Source organism: Rhinatrema bivittatum, chromosome 3, assembly GCF_901001135.1.
Source record: "Rhinatrema bivittatum chromosome 3, aRhiBiv1.1, whole genome shotgun sequence".
Classification (NCBI taxonomy): Eukaryota; Metazoa; Chordata; class Amphibia; order Gymnophiona; family Rhinatrematidae; genus Rhinatrema; species Rhinatrema bivittatum.
In genome coordinates this window covers 515460857-515479978 of record NC_042617.1, presented here as the reverse complement: position 1 = coordinate 515479978, position 19122 = coordinate 515460857, and the positions used below count along the sequence as shown (strand labels likewise).

General features: G+C 42.1%; 1 protein-coding gene across 3 annotated transcripts in view; it reads right to left on the bottom strand.

Annotated features, from left to right (window-relative positions):
• Window positions 1–19122, bottom strand: part of PTK2B (protein tyrosine kinase 2 beta) — a 330459-nt gene that overhangs the window by 16174 nt on the left and 295163 nt on the right. For all 3 annotated transcript variants that reach the window (XM_029596207.1, XM_029596208.1, XM_029596209.1), the window contains exons 25-28: window positions 14798–14944; window positions 12913–12948; window positions 7059–7092; window positions 1906–1955 (exon numbers count right to left, since the gene is read on the bottom strand). In XM_029596207.1, coding sequence (XP_029452067.1) covers window positions 1906–1955; window positions 7059–7092; window positions 12913–12948; window positions 14798–14944 — 267 coding nt within the window. The remainder of the gene's footprint in view (window positions 1–1905; window positions 1956–7058; window positions 7093–12912; window positions 12949–14797; window positions 14945–19122) is intronic.

Below are 19122 nucleotides of genomic sequence, written 5' to 3'. Positions count from 1 at the left end.
GACCTCTCATGATCTTAAAGACCTGTATCATATCTCCCCCCCTCAGCCGTCTCTTCTCCAAGCAGAACAGCCCTAACCTCTTCAGCCTTTCCTCATAGGGGAGCTGTTCCATCCCCTTTATCATTTTGGTTGCCCTTCTCTGTACCTTCTCCATCGCAACTATATCTTTTTTGAGATGCGGCGGTCTCACCATGGAGCGATATCGAGGCATTATGACATTTTCCGTTTTATTAACCATTCCCTTTCTAATAATTCTTTTGGAAGAACATTTTAGCTTATTTGGGTGGAATTATTGGTCAAAAAATTCAACTCTGGATTGAAGCCATACTTTTTGATGTTATATTGGTTTTGAAAATTAAAGGCAAGGGAGAGAAACTGTTTAATAGAAAAGCCTTTCTGATGAGAAAGAAATGGATTCTTAAGATACGAAGAAGTGTTAAAGCCCCTTGGTTTTGGCATTGGAGGATATGCTTCATAAGTTTATGATAATGGGAAAGTATAGCAATTGGGCATGTATTTGCCCATAAGAAGAATCTTTAGGATATTTGGGAGCATTATATTCATACTCTTTCACCAAAAACTGAAAGTGATATCCTTAATTTTATTTAAAGGTCAGCTTTATTATGCTGGTGGACAACTATACAGGGAATCAGTGAATTGTGTGTGTGTGTGTGAGGGGGGGGGGGGCAGAAGTTATATTCCTTTCCTTTCAGTAACAGGGAAGGTGGGAGGGGGGGGGTGTTCAATGACTTTCAAGAAAGTCATTGAACACCCCCCCCTCCCACCTTCCCTACTTTTACAATGCCAATCAATAAAGAAAGCTGGGACATCCCTCTTTTGAAGAGTTCAACTACGCCCTGTGGCACTCTAGGGGCCCAGCCCCCACTTCTATTTATTGTTATAGAGTAAGGAGGCCCCTTACGATCCAATAACAGCTAGACCTTCCTCCATTTCAAACTTTTGCTTGTATATGTACTAAGGATAAGGACACCCCCATCCAAGCCGTAGAAAGCAAGCACTGACTGGATCTCCCCTGTTTCAAACATATGAAAGATAAGGAGACCTCGCCTAAGCCATAAAAGTTGGTGATGGCCATATCTCCCCCCTCCTGACTATATTTATTTGTTCATTTTTGTGGTGCATGGAGGCCCCTCCCTGGCCATATAAGCACGAGTGGACTGCTCATGTCCTACCACCATCACGAGTGAACATGAACATAATTCACTGAAATAATGTTAACAGCAACATAGCTAATCTACATGTGAATTGTAAGATGTGTCCAGACAGATCCCTTGAATGTGCTATTGGCTCCAACAGTAACCCTTCAAATGTAAGAGACTCCCCTTCCCTAAAGCTGAAGCCATGTCCCCCTATCACCCAATCTTATGCCATGCACATACCAGGATTAAAATATATCTCAGTTAATATAAAACCTCACTATAGATGGAGAAACATTGTAGCATGGCGATGCTCTTTAGGGTCAAAATTTTGAGCTCTCTAATTGCCCTCTGAAGATAATCTTAAAGCAGTTGTGGCATCGGCCCTCCTGAATATCTGGCACATGAGCACCAGAAAGAATGACCATGTACCCAAAATTCCTAAGGATCCTTGAAATGCTCCAGCCACTCTTACCACAGCAAAACTGGTGTCTGCTGCACCTAAAATGAATAGCCCTGATGGTGTTATTCCTATCTCTAATTTTCCAATTAATTTCACTAGACATTCTTGTGACATATACAGTATATCTCCCTAAGTACAAGATCATTTTCAACATCCTACCAATAACATTTTGCTTTAATTTTAGTGGGTTTTCCCGGCAGTATTCAGTTTAGCTGATGCTGCATAACAAAGACAGAGAAAGCGTTCATGCGTGATCCCACCTCAAGGGCAATCTTGTCACATTACCTGGGCGCCTGACCTAGGAGGCTTCTGAGGTGGGGGAACTGTGAATTCAGCTAAAATAATGAATACAAATAAAAGAGAGTTAGAAAGATAACTACCCAAATGTGGGAATACTTTTGACTACACTGTTTTAAGTGTAAATTATCAAAGGATTTCATCCCAGGAAACAGCATTCATGCAGGCGTTATTGCTGCATGATGGCATGAATCCTTGCATGAAAACAGTGTAACCGCTGAGGATACTGGCAGCATATCCACAGTGGCATATCAAGTTTACTCTTGCTCTACAATTATGAAAAATGGCTCTGCTGTTGTAATCCCAGCAGAAAACAACATGAAGGGCTTATGGCAGTAATTAATTTGCAGTTTACTGCAATCAAATAATTCTAGCTGGTGGATATTTTATCACCAAATACAATTTCAATCAACCTTTATCATCAAGGCAATCAAAAACATACTGAATATACACCAACTATTCAACATATGTATGTTCAGATTGTATTTATTTGCAGGAACTTAGATTTTAACTATTATTAGTACTCCTGTTTTAGGAGGATCACAATTTTTAAAAGAAATATAAAAGTAAAATAAAACAAAGTGTTTAGTTATTTATTTAAAAGTTTTTATAGACCGCTTATAACAAAACGATTGGGCTAAGTGGTGTACAAATGTAGGTAAAGTATTATACTAGAAATAAACACAGAACAATAAAATGCATAAAGTGCATAATAATTAAAATACAAACTGGACGGCAAAAAACCCAAATAGTTGATAAATCCAAAACAAAAACAAGATAAGGTCATGGTCATATCACACATCACTGCCTTGTTAGCAAAATAAAGTATAAAACTGCAAAGAAATAAAAGTACTAGAGAACTATTGATTTCATGATCTATTCTCCTTTTGTAGATTAGGCTCCAATTTGTCCGTGTGATTTTCAATATGTAAGGCATATACAGAAAGGCGGTTACAGAAGAATGGTGGGGAACACGTGCCATGAAGAGACAGAATCGGATATAGCCTAGAGTGGTACATTATGGCACTATGAGGATCCAAATATTTGATTTTATGGCATGAAGCATATTAAGAGACAACCATAATGAGGTAATGGGTGAAAACTTGGGCAAAAAGAGAAACAGTATGGCTCTATCAATTAAAATCATTAGAGCAAAAAAGGAATACATAATTACCTGGATTTACCGCCAATTATTATTCAAACTTTTAAATGTTATAAGGCAGGGCTAGGCAACTCTGGTCCTCAAAGACTTCTAAACTGGTCGGGTTTTCAGGATATTCCTAATGAATATGCATGAGAGATTTGTATAACGACTCCCTCAATTGTATGCAGATCTATTTTATGTACACTCATTACAGTTATCCTGAAAACCTGACCAGTTAGGTGCCCCTAAGGACAAGTACTGTTCACCTTTGTTATAAAGACCATTTTTGATACTGGAAGATTTCTTACTCTAAAAATTATAGTATTTTACAAATTATTCTAACATAATGTATTTTATTTTTATATTCATATATCCTTTATTCACTAAATAATGTGGGCATTTAACGGCACACAAAAATCTTAAATATTTAGTATAGGTGAAAAACCTGCACTAAAATAGTAGATTGCAGCTGCATCAAAAAGATTATAGTCGTGTATTTAAATTATGCAAGTAGGGAGGTAATGTGCTCATTAACTTATTTCACTCTATTTAGTAAAGCTCACATACTGGAGCAAAACTTTGCGTAGCCTGTTCACTGCACAACATTTTACGCCAACTCTTGAAATGGCGCAAAGAGGCTAATTTGCCAATCAAGAAAGTTAGCCCTTTAGATACCATTAATGTTACCATTCCTTAAGAAATGAAGCCCTCCTAACCCATGCAAACCCCTGACCATCTCCCCTCCTACCTGGACCCACTGATGACCTCCTAATATCATCCAGAATCCCCCCCCCCCCCCCCTTCACTCCAGCCAGAAGGAATAGGAACGTTTACCTCCTATCCGCTCCAGCAATGCTGGATTGTGGGAGATGCTCATAGGATTCCAGGTGGGGGAAGAGACTATTGGGTTTTCTGAGTGAGAAGGTGATTGAGAGACTGAAGAAGAGTTGTCCCCAGGCTTACCAGTCCTGTAATACTGGACCAACTGGTGTAGGGAATCAGAAATTTCAGTGGTAACAGGGACCCTAGAGAGGTTAGTGATAGAAATACCTAAGGTCAGCTGGCAAGGCCCTCCTTTGGGTACCTTCACCAAAAGAGATAAAGTTAAAAGGTTCCAGAAAGATTATTTTCATATGCTGCACCTTACATATGGAATATGCTTCCCAAGGAGCTTCATGTGACCTCATGACTAATGGCCTTTAGAAAAGTAGTGAAAATCTGGTTATTTTCTGTGGCTTTTAGAAATTCAGGGGAATTTTAACAATGATTTTTGAAAGCGATTATATTAATTTTGAAGTTTTTAAGATAGTATTTGACACTTTTGGTGGTGGTTTTATTGTTCTTATGATGTCTTCTTGTTTTAATGATGTGTTTTATGAGAATGTTATAGTTACTGATATTATTTTAAGGCTACTGTATTGCATCATTATGTTTAGGCAGGGTAATTTTCAAAGGCATTTCTGTAGGTAAAGAGAGTGCTTCACTTGGGGAAATTGTCTGTTCTATCAGGCAATTTCACTTGGGGAAATTGCCTGATATGCAGGTAAACGTACATGTTTCCTCTATCCAAGTAAGCAGGGACGGTTCTATAATGAAGCAGGGTGAGGCGGCTACGTCAGGTGGCAAAATTTTGGGAGCAGCAGAAAGCGTCCCCACAAAAATCCCCTGTAACGGCCGCCTCACTTTGCCTTAAAAATTCTAATGTTAGTGGGGTTTCTACATCCCGCCAGCAAGAATATCCTAAAGCAGCCGGTGGCATGAAGAAATGATGTGCTGGTGGGGATCCCACTCCCCACCAGCAAGAAGATTCACACTGGCTGGCAGCACAGCAGACTGAGATGATATCTGGGTTTCTGCTCCCTGTCAGCAAGGACGACCCTGTGTAGCACCTGAACTTGAGGTGCTGGTAGGGTTCCTATACCCCGCGACCAAGAAGACTGCGCATCTGCTCCTCAGGTGACCTACTGGCTTAAGCACATAGGAGAAAGAAAAGGTGGGGAGCATGAGTGATGAAGTAAGGAAGGGGAGTTAACGAGTGGGGAGGTAAACAGTGAGAGACAGAGGGGAAAAAGAAGAGTTGGTGAGTCAAAAAGAAAGGGGAGTATGAGAGGTAAAAGGATTTAGTGGGGAACAGAAGGGATATGAATTGAGAGAAGGAAAGGGGAGGAGTGAGTAAAAAGGGAAGTAAGGGGGTGAGAGAGATTGCATGTGGGTATAAGAGAGCATGTATATGTTGAGAGAAAGAGCACGTGTGTGTGTGTGTGTGTGTGTGTGTTTCTGAAAGAGATAGGAAGTGTGTGTGTATGTGTGTGTGTGTGTGCGTGCGAGAGAAGAAAAGTGTGTGCTCCCCTTCTGCCACCCACTAATCCATGACAATCTCAGGGTGACTGGAAATCAATAGTTCTCAGGTATGGAGAGCAGGAAAATGTTTTGTACCCTTATTTTGATTGAGTTTTACTTGATGTATCTATTTTGAAATATTTTACTGGTTTTGGGAAATTTTTAAACATTTTTTAGTTCAATTATCGAATATTCTGTCGGCTGTTTTGAAATATTTTTATTAGCATGGTTTGCTGTTATGACTAATGTTTTATATTTCTTGATTTTGTTTTATGAGAAATATTTGTTTGTCCTTTGTTGCACTGCATACAGAGTCTGGTTTGTGGATTCCAATTCAGATTCTGTCTGCGTTTCTATTTACTTTATGGCAGGTGTGACCAATTCCAGTCTTTATGAGCCACAGATAAGACTTTTTTCAGGATATCTACAATGAATATGCATAAGGTAGATTTGAATACATTAACATAGAAACACAGAAACGATGGCAGAAAAGGACCATGCTGCAGTATGCAAATGTTTACCACGGGCATTAGGTTTGAAAGGTTACCCACAGTGCCTTGCAAGCCTAACATGGCTTTGGGGAATTGGCCCCTAGATTTGAAAACAAAAATGCTGAAGAAAAATGTGCTTCATAAATATCAACACTATAACTTTATTAGCAGAGATGTTGCCAAAAGCATATAAGAGAATGTCGGACATCACCAACATCATCTCTGATGAAGCAACACACCACTAAGAAAGGCATACGTTGTGGTGCTGGGCCCAGCACTCATTGAAACTCTTTGGCCTGTGGCTCATAACACTTTGATGCATATATGACAAAATGTCATGTTTTTCTCTATTTGGAAACCCAGATGTGTGGAATTATTTTACTGGCAAGTGTAAATTGTGAGTCTAGTGAGTTCTCATTTGTTTCTAGCAATGGGTAGTCCTTTGGAAAATACTGTCAAGCTAACAAATATTTTCTATGTAATGTGAGCTAAGTAAATTTGGGTTGAATTTGAGTGCTCTCTGTCCTGATATCAATTAACCATAGAAAGTTTACTATCTATTTTTGGGCTCAGTAATTATAGAGAAAGATCTCCATGGCTGGCTTGGTGTCAGGTGGCCAGAGAGAGATATAAATGACAATTCACTGACTACACAGAGATACTAACCTCTGTCCTAGTGTTCAGCGGCAATAAAAAACTAATTCACACAGGGCCGGTGCAAGAGTATTTGGCACTCTAGGCGAACCTTCGGTCACGCAGCCCCTCTCCAACTTACCAATTGGAGGCAGCTCTAGCACAACACTGCCTCCTAGCAGTGACAGTGACAGTGGCTGTGGCTCCAGCATAATGCTCCCTTTTTTAGCAGTATTAGATCTGACACAGTGCTCTTCTATGCCTCACACTTGCATGCTTTTGCCGCCCTTGAAATTCTGGCACCCCAGGAGACCGCCTAAGTTTGCCTAATGGAAGCACCGGCCCTGAATTCACATCTGACCTGGGACTGAGCGACTATAGAAATTTTCATGTCTGTTTTGTTGATCAGTGTCTATAAGATGATCCGAATATATGTCCTGGTACTCATTGCTAAAAGCCTCCCAGTATTTGCAGTCTGTGGTGCATCTGCCTATGAAACACAAATCTAGATTAGCATGCACTATATTACTTACTGTAGGCAGTCTCCTTTTCCCTTTCAGGAGGTTGCTGGGAAATTTGGAAAAAAAAAAACCCAGCTTTAAAGTGAACACATGATACAATATCTATTTTATTTAAAACATTTTTCAACCACCTTACCATGCAAGTAAAATGTTCCATTGCGGTATGAACAATGGATAAAAAAATCTCAAAATCATCAATACAGATAAACAGAATATAAATAACAATATATGAAAAAGTGAAGCTATAAACCTGTTAGGGACCAATTTCCAATTGCACCTTTTAGCAAGCTGTGTTGTCATTTACTTCACCAACAAATGACTCATCCACAGATATTGTTGCACATGAGTGTTCAAAACCACACAAAACCATTTAAACAGCATCTCTGAATAATTCTTAGATCGGTCCACTAAAAGGTATTACAGCCTGCAAAGAATCCAGTTAACTCAAGCCCTGCTCTCAAAAGTTTTTAAATAGCATGAAAGGAACCTGTCTGCAAACATCCTAAGAAAGTGGAATTACAATCCATAGATGCAGCAGACGTAAAACCAGGACAAGGTGTCAGCCTGCCCCCTTTGCACTTACCCTTTGGGTAAGTACATAACGAATCCTCGCAAATAAAGTCGTCATTTTCTGACATTCTCTACGACCTTCTGGCCCAATTTGTTTTCTAGTTCTCTGTTTCATTTCTGTCACTATTGCCTTGACCTAGCTTATGACCTCTTTAGAGCAGGGGACCTGAAGGTAACCACTGCTCTGGTTTCTCTCTTTCCTTCTTGATGACCTCTGTCCTGAGCACTGTAATCAGTGGCCAGTTCCAAGGTTATTCAAGCGATTTACATTTCGGTACTGGGGGCCAAATTTGCTGTGATAGCAGTAGAGTGGTAGTAAGGCTGCAACCTCTTGCATTTAACAGGGGTAGTACAACTATCTAGAGAAATGGTAGCTCCATATGAATGCATGCATAATTTGTAGATCTCTTTAAATACCTATTCAGCTCATAATGCACTTGTATATGTTCAAGGCACTCCATTTCTCCATTTTCAGTAAAGGAAACCATGAAAAGGAATGCAGTTTTAAAGGACTTACAGTCTACATTCAGTTGCTTCATTTTTAATGCAGTATTTCAAACACCCTGCTGTCAGGCTTCTGATCAAAAAGGAACCTTCTCTGAAGCAGACAATCAGGAGCAAAGATTCTGCTTGTGCTAAATTAAGTGCGCTGCGGATGATTTTGATGCAATCCATCTGACTTGACCGAACACACCTAGCTCTGCTCTATCCTCAGTTTCCACTTTCAGTCCAGCCTGCGAGCCTGCACAATGGTGACACACGAGCCATACCCTGATTTGACATCTGCCAGCTGTACAAGGGCTGTCAAAACTTACAGGGCAGGCAGACGAACAGCTTGAATCCCAAGACATCTTCCTGCCCAATGTCCAATTAGGAAATCTGAACTGGCCCTCAAACTGCTCAGATTAAAAGGAAATCTAAACCGGTCCAGGCAAACCCAAAGGAATAATTTAGCTTTTGATTCAAAATGGAAATCAAGAGACAAGTGCCAGATGAGCTGAGTCCATCTGCGCAAGAATGAGGAGTTCGCTGCAGCCAACTCACCCCGTCCCTCACAAAGTGGATTTTTAGTAGAGTAAATTCTAATATATTTTGTTTGTTGAGTGTAGATGATGGCAGATATATGCTGTCAGCAGTCTGCAGTTGTCCACAGATATGGTGTAGGTTGATCTGAAGCTAATGGAGGCAATGGCAAATTTCCCCAACAAGCTGCTCTATACTGCCAGCACTGCACCCATTACACATATGGAGAAGCTATGGGCCAGGGTTTCAAAAGGTTATGCATGTAACAGGCCTTACGAGCGCCGGGCCTATTTTAAAAAGGCCTGGTGGCGCGCATAAGTCCCGGGGCTTGCAAAAAGGGGAGGGGGCGGGGCCTGGGTGGTCCAGGGCAGGCGGGGTCAGCAGCTACTGGCACAGCGGCCAATTGCCGCTGTGCCGGGAATTGCGTGCCGGCAATCGGCCGGCAGGCGCAAAAGGTAAAACAAAAATTTGGGGGGGGGGGGGGGGGAAGGTCAGGTTAGGGGGAAGGGAAGTTCCCTCACAGGCCACTCCGATTTTGGAGTGGCCTGGGAGGGAATGGGGGAAGGCTGCGCGGCTCGGCATGCGCAAGGTGTACAATTGTGCACCCCCTTGCGTGACCCGACCCTTGATTTTATAACTTGTGCGCGCCTCCGTGCGCAAGTTATAAAATCGGGTGTACATGTGCGTGCGCCAGGTAGTGCGCGCACATGTATGCTCGCGCGCAACCTTTTAAAATCTACCCCTATGCTGGCAACATCCTACAGTTTTTTTTTTGTTTGGTTTTTTTTTTTTTGTTTTTTTTTAACAGGATCCCATTGCTAGGGATATGCAGCCCCAAATTTTCAGTTTGCTCATTTTTTCATTATGGGGGCTGTTTTTTCAGTTAATATTTTTTTTGGGTTCGGTTTGTTTTCCAAAAAAAAAAGCAAGCATTACACTGCAAAAACACCCACAAAACAAAAAAAAGCTGAATCATTGTAAAAAATAAAATAAAAAATAGGCTTCCCGTGGCCCTGCCAAAATTGAACATGAGGCTGCGGCCTCCCCAGACCCCTCTGACCCCAACTCCCACCACTAAAACTGAACCAAGCCAGGGGCCTCCCCAGGTCCCTAGTGCCCCCCGCCCCTGGTGAAATGTGCCAGGACCGGGACGCTCCCTCCCGTACATTTGTACAGCTGTAAAAGTAAATGACACTGGCTGCACCAGAGGCAGAAGCTGAAGTGATGTTACTTCGGCACCATCCTCCAGGCTGCTGGCATCATTTATATAGTTCAAACACCAAACACCCAAAAATTCCCCAGTAGGATTTTTTTTTAACAAATCCAGCCGGGAATTTGAAGATTTGGTATGAGTGTTGCACTTCAGCAATAGAGCCCAAGATATTGTGGATATTGTGCGGAAACATTGGGATACAGTTTCCATACATCAGGGGTTGAAAAATTCTCCTCGGGTCTCATTTGCGCGAAATCTCAACTTAAGGGATAAAGTCGTAAGGGCCCTGATAAAACCAGCAACTGAAGAGAACTATCAAGATCAGAACTTAGGTAATTCCCCCTGTGGTGCCTGTGAGATGTGCGACCTGTGTTTAAAGGGAACTATGTGGTATCATCTGGGTTCGAACCGCAAGGTCTTTTTAAATCATTCTACAAATTGTAATTCCACAAATGTCATTTATGCTTTACAGTGTCCATGTAATATGGTTTATGTTGGATGGACTAAGTGAAAAATTCGGATGAGACTTGTGGAGCATAAAAGTTGCATTAAAACCCAGAAATTAACTGCCTCACTAGTATCCCACTAGAAAGAAAAAAGTCATCAATTTTGTGATCTTAGGTGGACAATCCTGGAAAAGATTAGTGCTTCACCACGTGGAGGGGATGGAGTATCTTTTTTGAACAGAAGAGAACAATTCTGGATCTTTAATTTAAATGCAGTAGCGCCTGAAGGACTCAATGAAGTCATTAATTGGTATTCTTTGATCTGACTGATGACATCACTACGTCTTTCGACGTTCTAAATGAAAAAGTCTGACGCCATTTTAAAGGTATTCTAGATATATTTGAAAAAAACTGAGATAAGCAAAGTACCGGGGTCAGTTCGAGACGCAAACACACTGCAATAGAAATTGAGAGCACGGTGAATCTGGAAAGAAGACCCCCTGAAGCAGAACGCAATCAAAACATGGCCATGTCAGGGTTGTGATCAAGATGGACACTCAAGCTAAGTTTTGAAAATTTTCTTGCTCTCCCTCTTGGGTTGAAATTTGTGCAAATTACCAGTCCCGGGACCTTCATGACATTTTAAATATAAAAATACAATAAGAAAAACAAAAAAATGTTGACAATAAATTAAAATAAAGTTGGACCAGAGGTCTATACGGCTTGCTGATATCTTCAAGCTGTGTTCATGAAGGTCCTACAAACTCTATATTTGAAAAGTTAAAAAAATCCTACTGGGGAATTTTTGAGTGTTTGGTGTTTGATTTATATTTTCCTCAGATTTCCGAGGTATATTGTTTTGAGGGCTTTGTGTTTGATCATTTATATAGTCACATCCACCAATAGTCCTGAATTATCTAGATGTACCAGACAAAGCGACAAGAAAAACCATATCTAGGTGAGTATTTTTTTTTAAACTTGTTCACAGGCGTCTCTTAATCCAAAATATTTTTGTCTTACGTAAATGTAAGCTTCTTATAGGACCTTCATAGCACCCCACAGTTACTTAATTACAATAAGATATTTTCACTGCTATAGGGGTCATACATAATCATTGGTCCAGAGCAGTATTGTATATTATTTTTAAATAATTTTCTTATGCCAATAAAATGAAGCTTATTTCTAATTATACTAGTAAAATGAAGCTGGTTACTTCCCATAAAAATAGTCATTTATAAAAATCCAGGAGTCAGAGCAGGAACAAGTAGACTTCGCTCTGGTCCTTAAGGATGATTTTGAGGAACTGTGGGAAGGGAGTAAAAGAGGGCCAGGGAAAGAGATCTCTGACTCTGGCACATTTTAATGGGGAGTGGGAGGGGCCCAGGGAGGCCTTGGCTTGGCCCAGGTAGGCTTATCCAGGTAGGGCCATGCCCTGGGCTTGGTTTCAGTTTTAGTGGTGGGAGTGGGGATCAGAAGTGCCTGGGTTCAGTTCAGCCATAGATCACAGCTAAGGATTTTCTGTGCTTTTCCCAGGCCTTCTTGAATTCTGTCGCGGTTTGGCCTCTACCACTTCCTCTAGGATGCCATTCCTTATATATCCACCACCCTTTCTGTGAAGAAATACTTTCTAATGTTTCTCCTGAGTCTACTCACTTCAGGCCTCATATTATCTATCACCTCTTTTAAAACTTCCTCTCCACTGAAAAATGTTTGCTCCCCTAGTTCTACAGCTTCCTTTCTGTTGTAAAAGGTTTGCCTCTTTTGCACCATTAATACTCTTCAGGTGTTTACATGCCTCCTGGTTCTCTCTCTTCTTCGCTAGGGTAAGCATATTTAGGTCCTTCAGAATCATTTCACATGGCTTTTGGTGCAGTCCCTAACCATTCTTATTGCCTTTCTCTGAACCACATCTAGCTCTCTCTGTCCCTTTTGAGATACGGCCTCCAGAAATGAACACAGGGTTTCAGGTGAGGCCTCACCAATGATCTGAACAGGGACATTATTGCCTCATTTTTTTCTGTTGATTATACCTCTCCCTGCATAGCCAAGCATCCTCCTGGCTCTGGACACTGTTTCACTACCTTCAGATCATCAGACACTATAACACCGAGGTCTCTCTCCTGGTCAATGCACATCAGCTCTTCACCTCCCATCTTGTACTGATCCCTGAAACTTCTGTACCCCCCAAACGCATGACTCTTTTTCATAATGAACCTTAACTGCCAAGCGTTAGACCATTTCTCAAATTTTCTCAGATCGCTTCTCATTCTGGCTACTCTCTCAGGGGTGTTCGCTCTGTTACAGATCTTTTTTCCTGTCATCTGTCAGAAAGGCAGACTTTTCCTTCTAATCTTTCTGCAGTGCTCCCTCACAAAGAATACTGAACAGGACCAATCCCTGAGCCACTCCAATAATCAGCTTGGTCTCCTCAGAGTGGCTTCCATCTACCACCCTCTGTCACCCGTCACTCAACCATTCCAGCACCTGGGCCCCATTCCCAAGTTTCTCTTAAAGAAGACAGAGCTATGAATGCCTGTACACTGCTCATTTCAAACAATGCATTACACTGTGCAGAGACTGGATGCAAAGTAAAACACTTTTGCAATGTGTTTACCGTGGATGCTTTTTCATTTACATGCAGCATTCGGTCCTGAAAAAAAAACAAAAAACAAACGGTAACATTATATAAATGAATGTTAAAAAAATAAAAAAATCAAGTTTTCCAAAATCAGCTGAAATGTTGATCTCAAAAGTAAGTGACTAAGGATTTCTATTCCCCATCAAATTTATATTTAGCACTGAAACCTCCACTTAAAAGTAGAGATGTCCTTTCTTGAGCCTCCAGGTACTTTTATTTTTCACCTAGTGTGCAGCCAGGCCAGCCAAGGCTCCAGGTGTTTTAAAAAGTGTTCTAGAGGGACAGCCGTAAAGATCTAAACATGTATACCCTAGAAGAAAGGTGGCACAGGAAGATATACTAGAGACAATCAAATACCTTTGAATATCAATGCATAGGAGGCAGATCACTTTTAATAGAAAGTAGGCTCTAGAATGAGGCGTTATGGGATCAGGATGAAAGGGGAGTAATGTAAGAAAATGTTACCCAACCAGTGAGCTATGGCAGACGGGTGTATTATGTGTCCTAGTCAGATGTGCCACAGAAAATTCACCACTACCTAATATTTTGATTCAGACCTGCACCTGGGCTCTGCTCTCAGTACCTCGCAGCAACCAGTCACAAGCGTGGCTCTTAAACATGTAGGAGTGTCGTTCTGAGAACAAGTATAATCATGCGTGCTTCTTTTTCCTAGCTACAGCACAAGTTCTGAAGTGTGATATTAATGGGCAGTATTAAGGGCCAGGATAGCCAGGCCCAACTTTGTGTGGCACACACTAGTATATGCAGCCCCAAAACTTTCAGTTCAGTTCATTTTTTTAGTTTCCGGGGGGGGGGGTTCCATCTAGATTTGGTTTGTTGACGGCACCGCAGTATCATCATGCCAGCACTGTTCTCCAAACAGATGGCGCCTTTGTTGAAGCACTGGATAAAAGACATTAAGAGACCTGGGCTTAGGCCTTCACTTCAAGACAAGGCCTCAGGGCTGGGTCTCAGTGACAGGACCAGCCTCAGGGTACAAAATCTAGGCCTCATCACCAGGACCAGGTCTCGGGGTTCAGCCTCAGTGCCAGGCCTAGGCATCAGCACCAGGATCAGGCCTCAAGGTCGGGCTCATGCCTGGGCCTTGGTAACAGACCAGGCCTCAGGGTTGGGCCCTGGTGCCAAATTTAGGCCTTAGGGCTGGGCTCTGGCACTGGGCCTATGCCCTGGCAATGGGACAGGGTCTCTGGGCCAGGCCACAGTGCTGGAATCAGGCCTAGGCTTCAGCAATCGGCACTGAGAGCAGGCATCAGGGCCAAGTGACAAACCAAGGCTTCTGAATCGGGATTAGTCCTCAGGGCTTGGTGAAGGGATCAGGCCTTGGCAACAGAACCAGATCTCATTCTGGGATCTTGCCTCAGGACTGGGCCCCAGTGCTGGGTCTAGGCATTAGAAATGGTAGCATGCCTCAGTGCTCGGCCTAAGCTGTGGAACTCGGACCAAGCCTTGATGCCAGGCTTGGCACTGAAGCCTGGTCCAGCCAGAGGTCCGTTTTTGTTTTTATTTTTTTTAAATGCAACTAATACAAAAATACCAATTTTGGGGTATTTTCATTGGAGGCTATTTTTGGTTTATTTAATTTGAAATGAACTGAAAATTGCCTTATATATGAAACATCTTCCCTGTGGAAGTGGTAGAGACAAAAGTATTATCTGAATTTAAGAAAGCATGGGACAAGCACAGGGGGATCTCTGAAGGAATGGTAGGGATCACAGAGCTAAGCAGTTGGTGTGGATGGGCAGACTCGATATGCCGTATAGTCTTTTTTTGCTATCATTTTTGTGTCCGGAAGACCACAGGCATGGCTTTACTTTTAGAACAGATCCAGTACTGAATTTACCAGACAGCTTTCTTCTCGTCTCAGCCACCGGTTATCCTCTATTATCTGCTGCTGCTGCCGTTCCAGGATTTGCTGCATCTTGGCTCTCTCTGCTTCCCACAGTTTTTGGGCTTCTTCTTTGCTGCTGGGCTTAACAAAGTCCTCTTCCTTGTAGAAAGATATAAGGTATCAGTCATTAAGCTCCTGGAGGAGGAAGTGCATCTTTTAAAAACCATCCCTTCACAAACTAAAACTCAAGCATGCATTAATGAGCTGACATTGCAATCTCTGTAGAGCATGCATGCACAAGCAAGGGAGTGGACACTTGTCTACAGCTCTGCACCTGTCCAATTAAACTTCAATTGTATATTTGGACCCATTCTTTCTTCCCCTATGTTTTAAGGCCTGGCAGTGTAATAAAAGAATCATATCGGAACTTTTCTACCTGAGAATATAAATGTCGAAAAGGTCTGGTCAATCCAACAGACCAAAAGTCAGATTACACAAACACCAATACAAAAACAATGATTCAAAATAAGCTTCGGTATATGATTATATATCTGAGAAGAAAGGGGCACAACTACCACGAAAATACAAAAAGAGTAAATACCATTGAAATTCTGACATGGCTATATTTCAGCAGTAAATGCTGCTGAAACATGACCATGTTGGGACTTCAGATTTATGTTTGAACCAATTTATTTATTTTTTATTAGGGCATATGTATATCATTTCAATGTATGCTTATTTTTTTAAATTCAATTAGTTTCTTCGCATGTTGAATTATTGTTTGATATTTATATTATTTACAAATGCTATGGAATTTAACTTTTCATATTTGGGTTGCTCTCTTGTTTTCCACCACTTTTTCTCTTCCAATGCAGGTAAATCTCACAGAAGGCAGAATCAAACATATTGATAATCAATAGTCAGAAAAAATTAGAAGCAGCATCAGAAAGATCATGATCAAGAACGCCTTAGTCTGTCTATGGTAAATCCCCAAGATGTTCATCGCCTAAATGAACCAGTGTCCACTTCAAGAATCCCTTCCCCTTGGAGAGTAGGATAACCTCTTTCATGTTCCAGCTTGAAATAAGGGTTGGGAAGATGACAAAACCCCTTGTTCAAAAACAAATCTTTCAAAACAGTCTCTACAAAAATCTCAGTCTCAAAAACTCCAAAAATCTCCAACCTCTGCTGTTTACTGATCACAAAGGCAAAAGATCCAGCACCCAGCCCTTCAAGATAGCAGGAGTTTGCCCTTCCTATCAGGTAACTGGTTCAAATCCTAACTCCAAAAATATTTTCCAAAACTCCAACAATCTACTGCATTTAACTCAATCCTTGGGGAGGAAAGACCCAGATCACAGGGTGGGAATTTATATCCCTGAGATACATTCCACCACAAGGAGGGGATATAGCAGGGAGAGGACTCAAAAAATATTTAAAAAAAAACACACAAACCCCATAGATGAATACAGGGCAAAATAGTAGTAACAGACAAAGCCCGGCCACATATATTTGATAGGGCATACCATTCATAGCACCATGCTTGAGAGCCATTTCCCCCAGAAATCTCCAGACAGTGGTGGAACAAAGGTTGGACTTGATGTAAAGAAGACTGGATGAAACCAAGGTTTTGTAAACTAGAGGAGCTACCTAAAAACACAGTACTCAGATTGGTAATGCTGTCCCCTATTAAGCTATATGTGAACTGAGCAGGTCAGTCCTACAATTTTTCCATTCCTTCAGGGAAGCAGTATAATTTTCAGAGCCAGGAGATACTGAATCACAATCATAAAACAAAGATTGAACAAAATCTTGGATAATACAACAGCGTTTCCTTTCCTGTAGATTAACAAGTGTAAGATATACTCCAACTGGAGATCTGATTCCTAATTTAAACTAATATAAAGATAAAGGAAAATTGGTTCTTACCTACTAATTTTCGTTCCTGGAATACCACAGATCAGTCCAGACAAGTGAGTTTTGCATCCCTACCAGCAAAAGGCGGCAGAGAATACAATTTTTTCGGGCACTGCTGCATAACAGAGTGCCACCTTTATCCCTCAATATTGATCTGTACCCAAGCCAAAGTAGAGGAAAAACCTCTGTTCAAAATATATACACTCTGAATCCAATCACAGCTACAACAGTCTTTCGGTACTAAGTGGACTTGCCTCTGGACTGATCTGTGATATTCCAAGAATGAAAATTAGCATTTAAGAACCAATTTTCCTTTCCTATTCATTCTCCAGATCAGTCCAGACAAGTGAGATGTACCCAAGCCCCCCTACAGTGGACAGGATCCCGAAAGACCCACTCTCAAGACACCCTCACCAAACATTGTGTCCTCCTGCGCCTGAACATCCAGTCGGTAATGTCTGATGAAAGTGTGAAGCGTAGACCATGTTGTAGCTCTACAGATCTCCTGAGGAGACACCAACTGATACTCCGCCCAGGCGGCAGCTTGTGCTGTAGTAGAATGCGCTCGTAACCCTACTGGGGCCACATGTCCTTTACGTACAGGCTGATTCTGTAAAGTCTGAGGGACAGCAGGCGAACGTTCACTCGCCTGTGCGCGCGATTCAGTATTTAAATGAGGCCCGGCGGTAGAAACGGGCAAAAGGAGGAGCTAGGGACACTAGTGCGTCCCTAGCGCCTCCTTTTGGCCCGGATCAGCGGCTGTCAGCGGGTTTGACAGCCGGCGTCAGTTCTCGAGCCCACTGACAGCCACGGACTCGGAAACCAGACGCCGGCAAAATTGAGCGTCCGGTTTTCGACCCGACAGCCGCGGGCTGACTTCAAATTTTTTTTTTACTTTTTTTTACCCTTTGGGACCTCAGACTTAATATAGTCATGATATTAAGTCAGAGGGTGCACAGAAAAGCAGTTTTTACTGCTTTTCTGTGCACTTTCCCTGTGCCTGAAGAAATAAGCGCCTACCTTTAGGTAGGCGCTAATTTCTGAAAGCAAAATGTGCGCTTGGCTGCACATTTTGTTTTCTGAACTGCGCGGGAATACCTAATAGGGCCCTCAACATGCATTTGAGGGCGCTATTAGGTATTGAGGGCATGTTGAGGGCGCTATTAGGTTCGGCGGGTTGGACGTGCATTTTCGGCCCCTTACTGAATAAAGGGTAAGGGAAAACGCGCGTCCAATGGCGGGTTAACAGTGCGCTCCATCGGAGCACACTGTACTGTATCGGCCCGATAGATAGGCACAAAATATTGTCTACTTTAACCAGCGATAAATTGTGTCTTTAGATGCCCAACATCCTTTCTTCGCACCACTGAAGAGAATAAAGATGATCTGATAGACTAAAACTGTTCGTGATCTTAAGATACCGCAACAGAATCCGACAAACATCCAACAAATGAAGTCTCTCGCTGGTGATGATTCTTGTGACCAATTTGGAAAAGCAGGAAGCTCCACTATTTGATTCACATGGAAAAGGAAACTACTTTCTGTAAAAAGAAGGGAACTGTAAGCAGTGTCACATCATCGTCCGCAATCTTCAAGAAAGGATATCTTCACGACAGAGCCTGAAGCTCAGAAATCTGCCTGGTCGAACAGATTGCCACCAAAAATATGTCTTCAAAGTGAGATCCTTCACCATTGCGCCTTGAAGAGGCTCAAAAGGAGGACCATACTGCACTCGAAGGCTGAAATTATGGTTTCATTCCACACACAATTTCCACAATGGAGGCCACAAATGCTTGACCCCCTTCAGAAAACGAACGATATTCAGATAAGAGGCCAAAGTGAGCCCCTGCAAATTACCTCTGAGGCAACCCAAGGCTGCTACCTAAACCCATAGCGAATTATAGGCCAACTCAGTTGACAACCCCCATTGCAAAAAGGCCAAGATGTGACGGAGATCCACCCTCAACAGATCCAGATCTTCTTCCAAGCACTAGGATTCAAAAACCTTCCACATCTTGGAATGCACTAGGGAAGTAGCAGGCCTCCTAGCCTGCAGCAAGGCAGCAATAACCAGTTCAGAATATCCTGTCAGTCACAAGCATAGCCTCTCAAAAGTCAAGCCGTGAGACACAAGTGATCTGCCCAATCCAAAATGATGGGACCTTGTTGAAGCAATCCTTGTAGTTGAGCCAACCTGAGAGGACAATCTACTGTGAAATGAACCAGATCTGTGAACCACAGACAGCAAGGCCACTCTGGAGCCACCAGAATCACCCTCCCTGAGTGACCCTCTATACGATGAAGGATGCACCCTACCAGAGGCCAGGGAGGAAACATGTAGAGCAGGATTCCTTTCAGTAAAGGCAGAACCAGAGCATCCGTCCCCTCAGACCCAAACTCTCGCCTACAACTGAAGAACA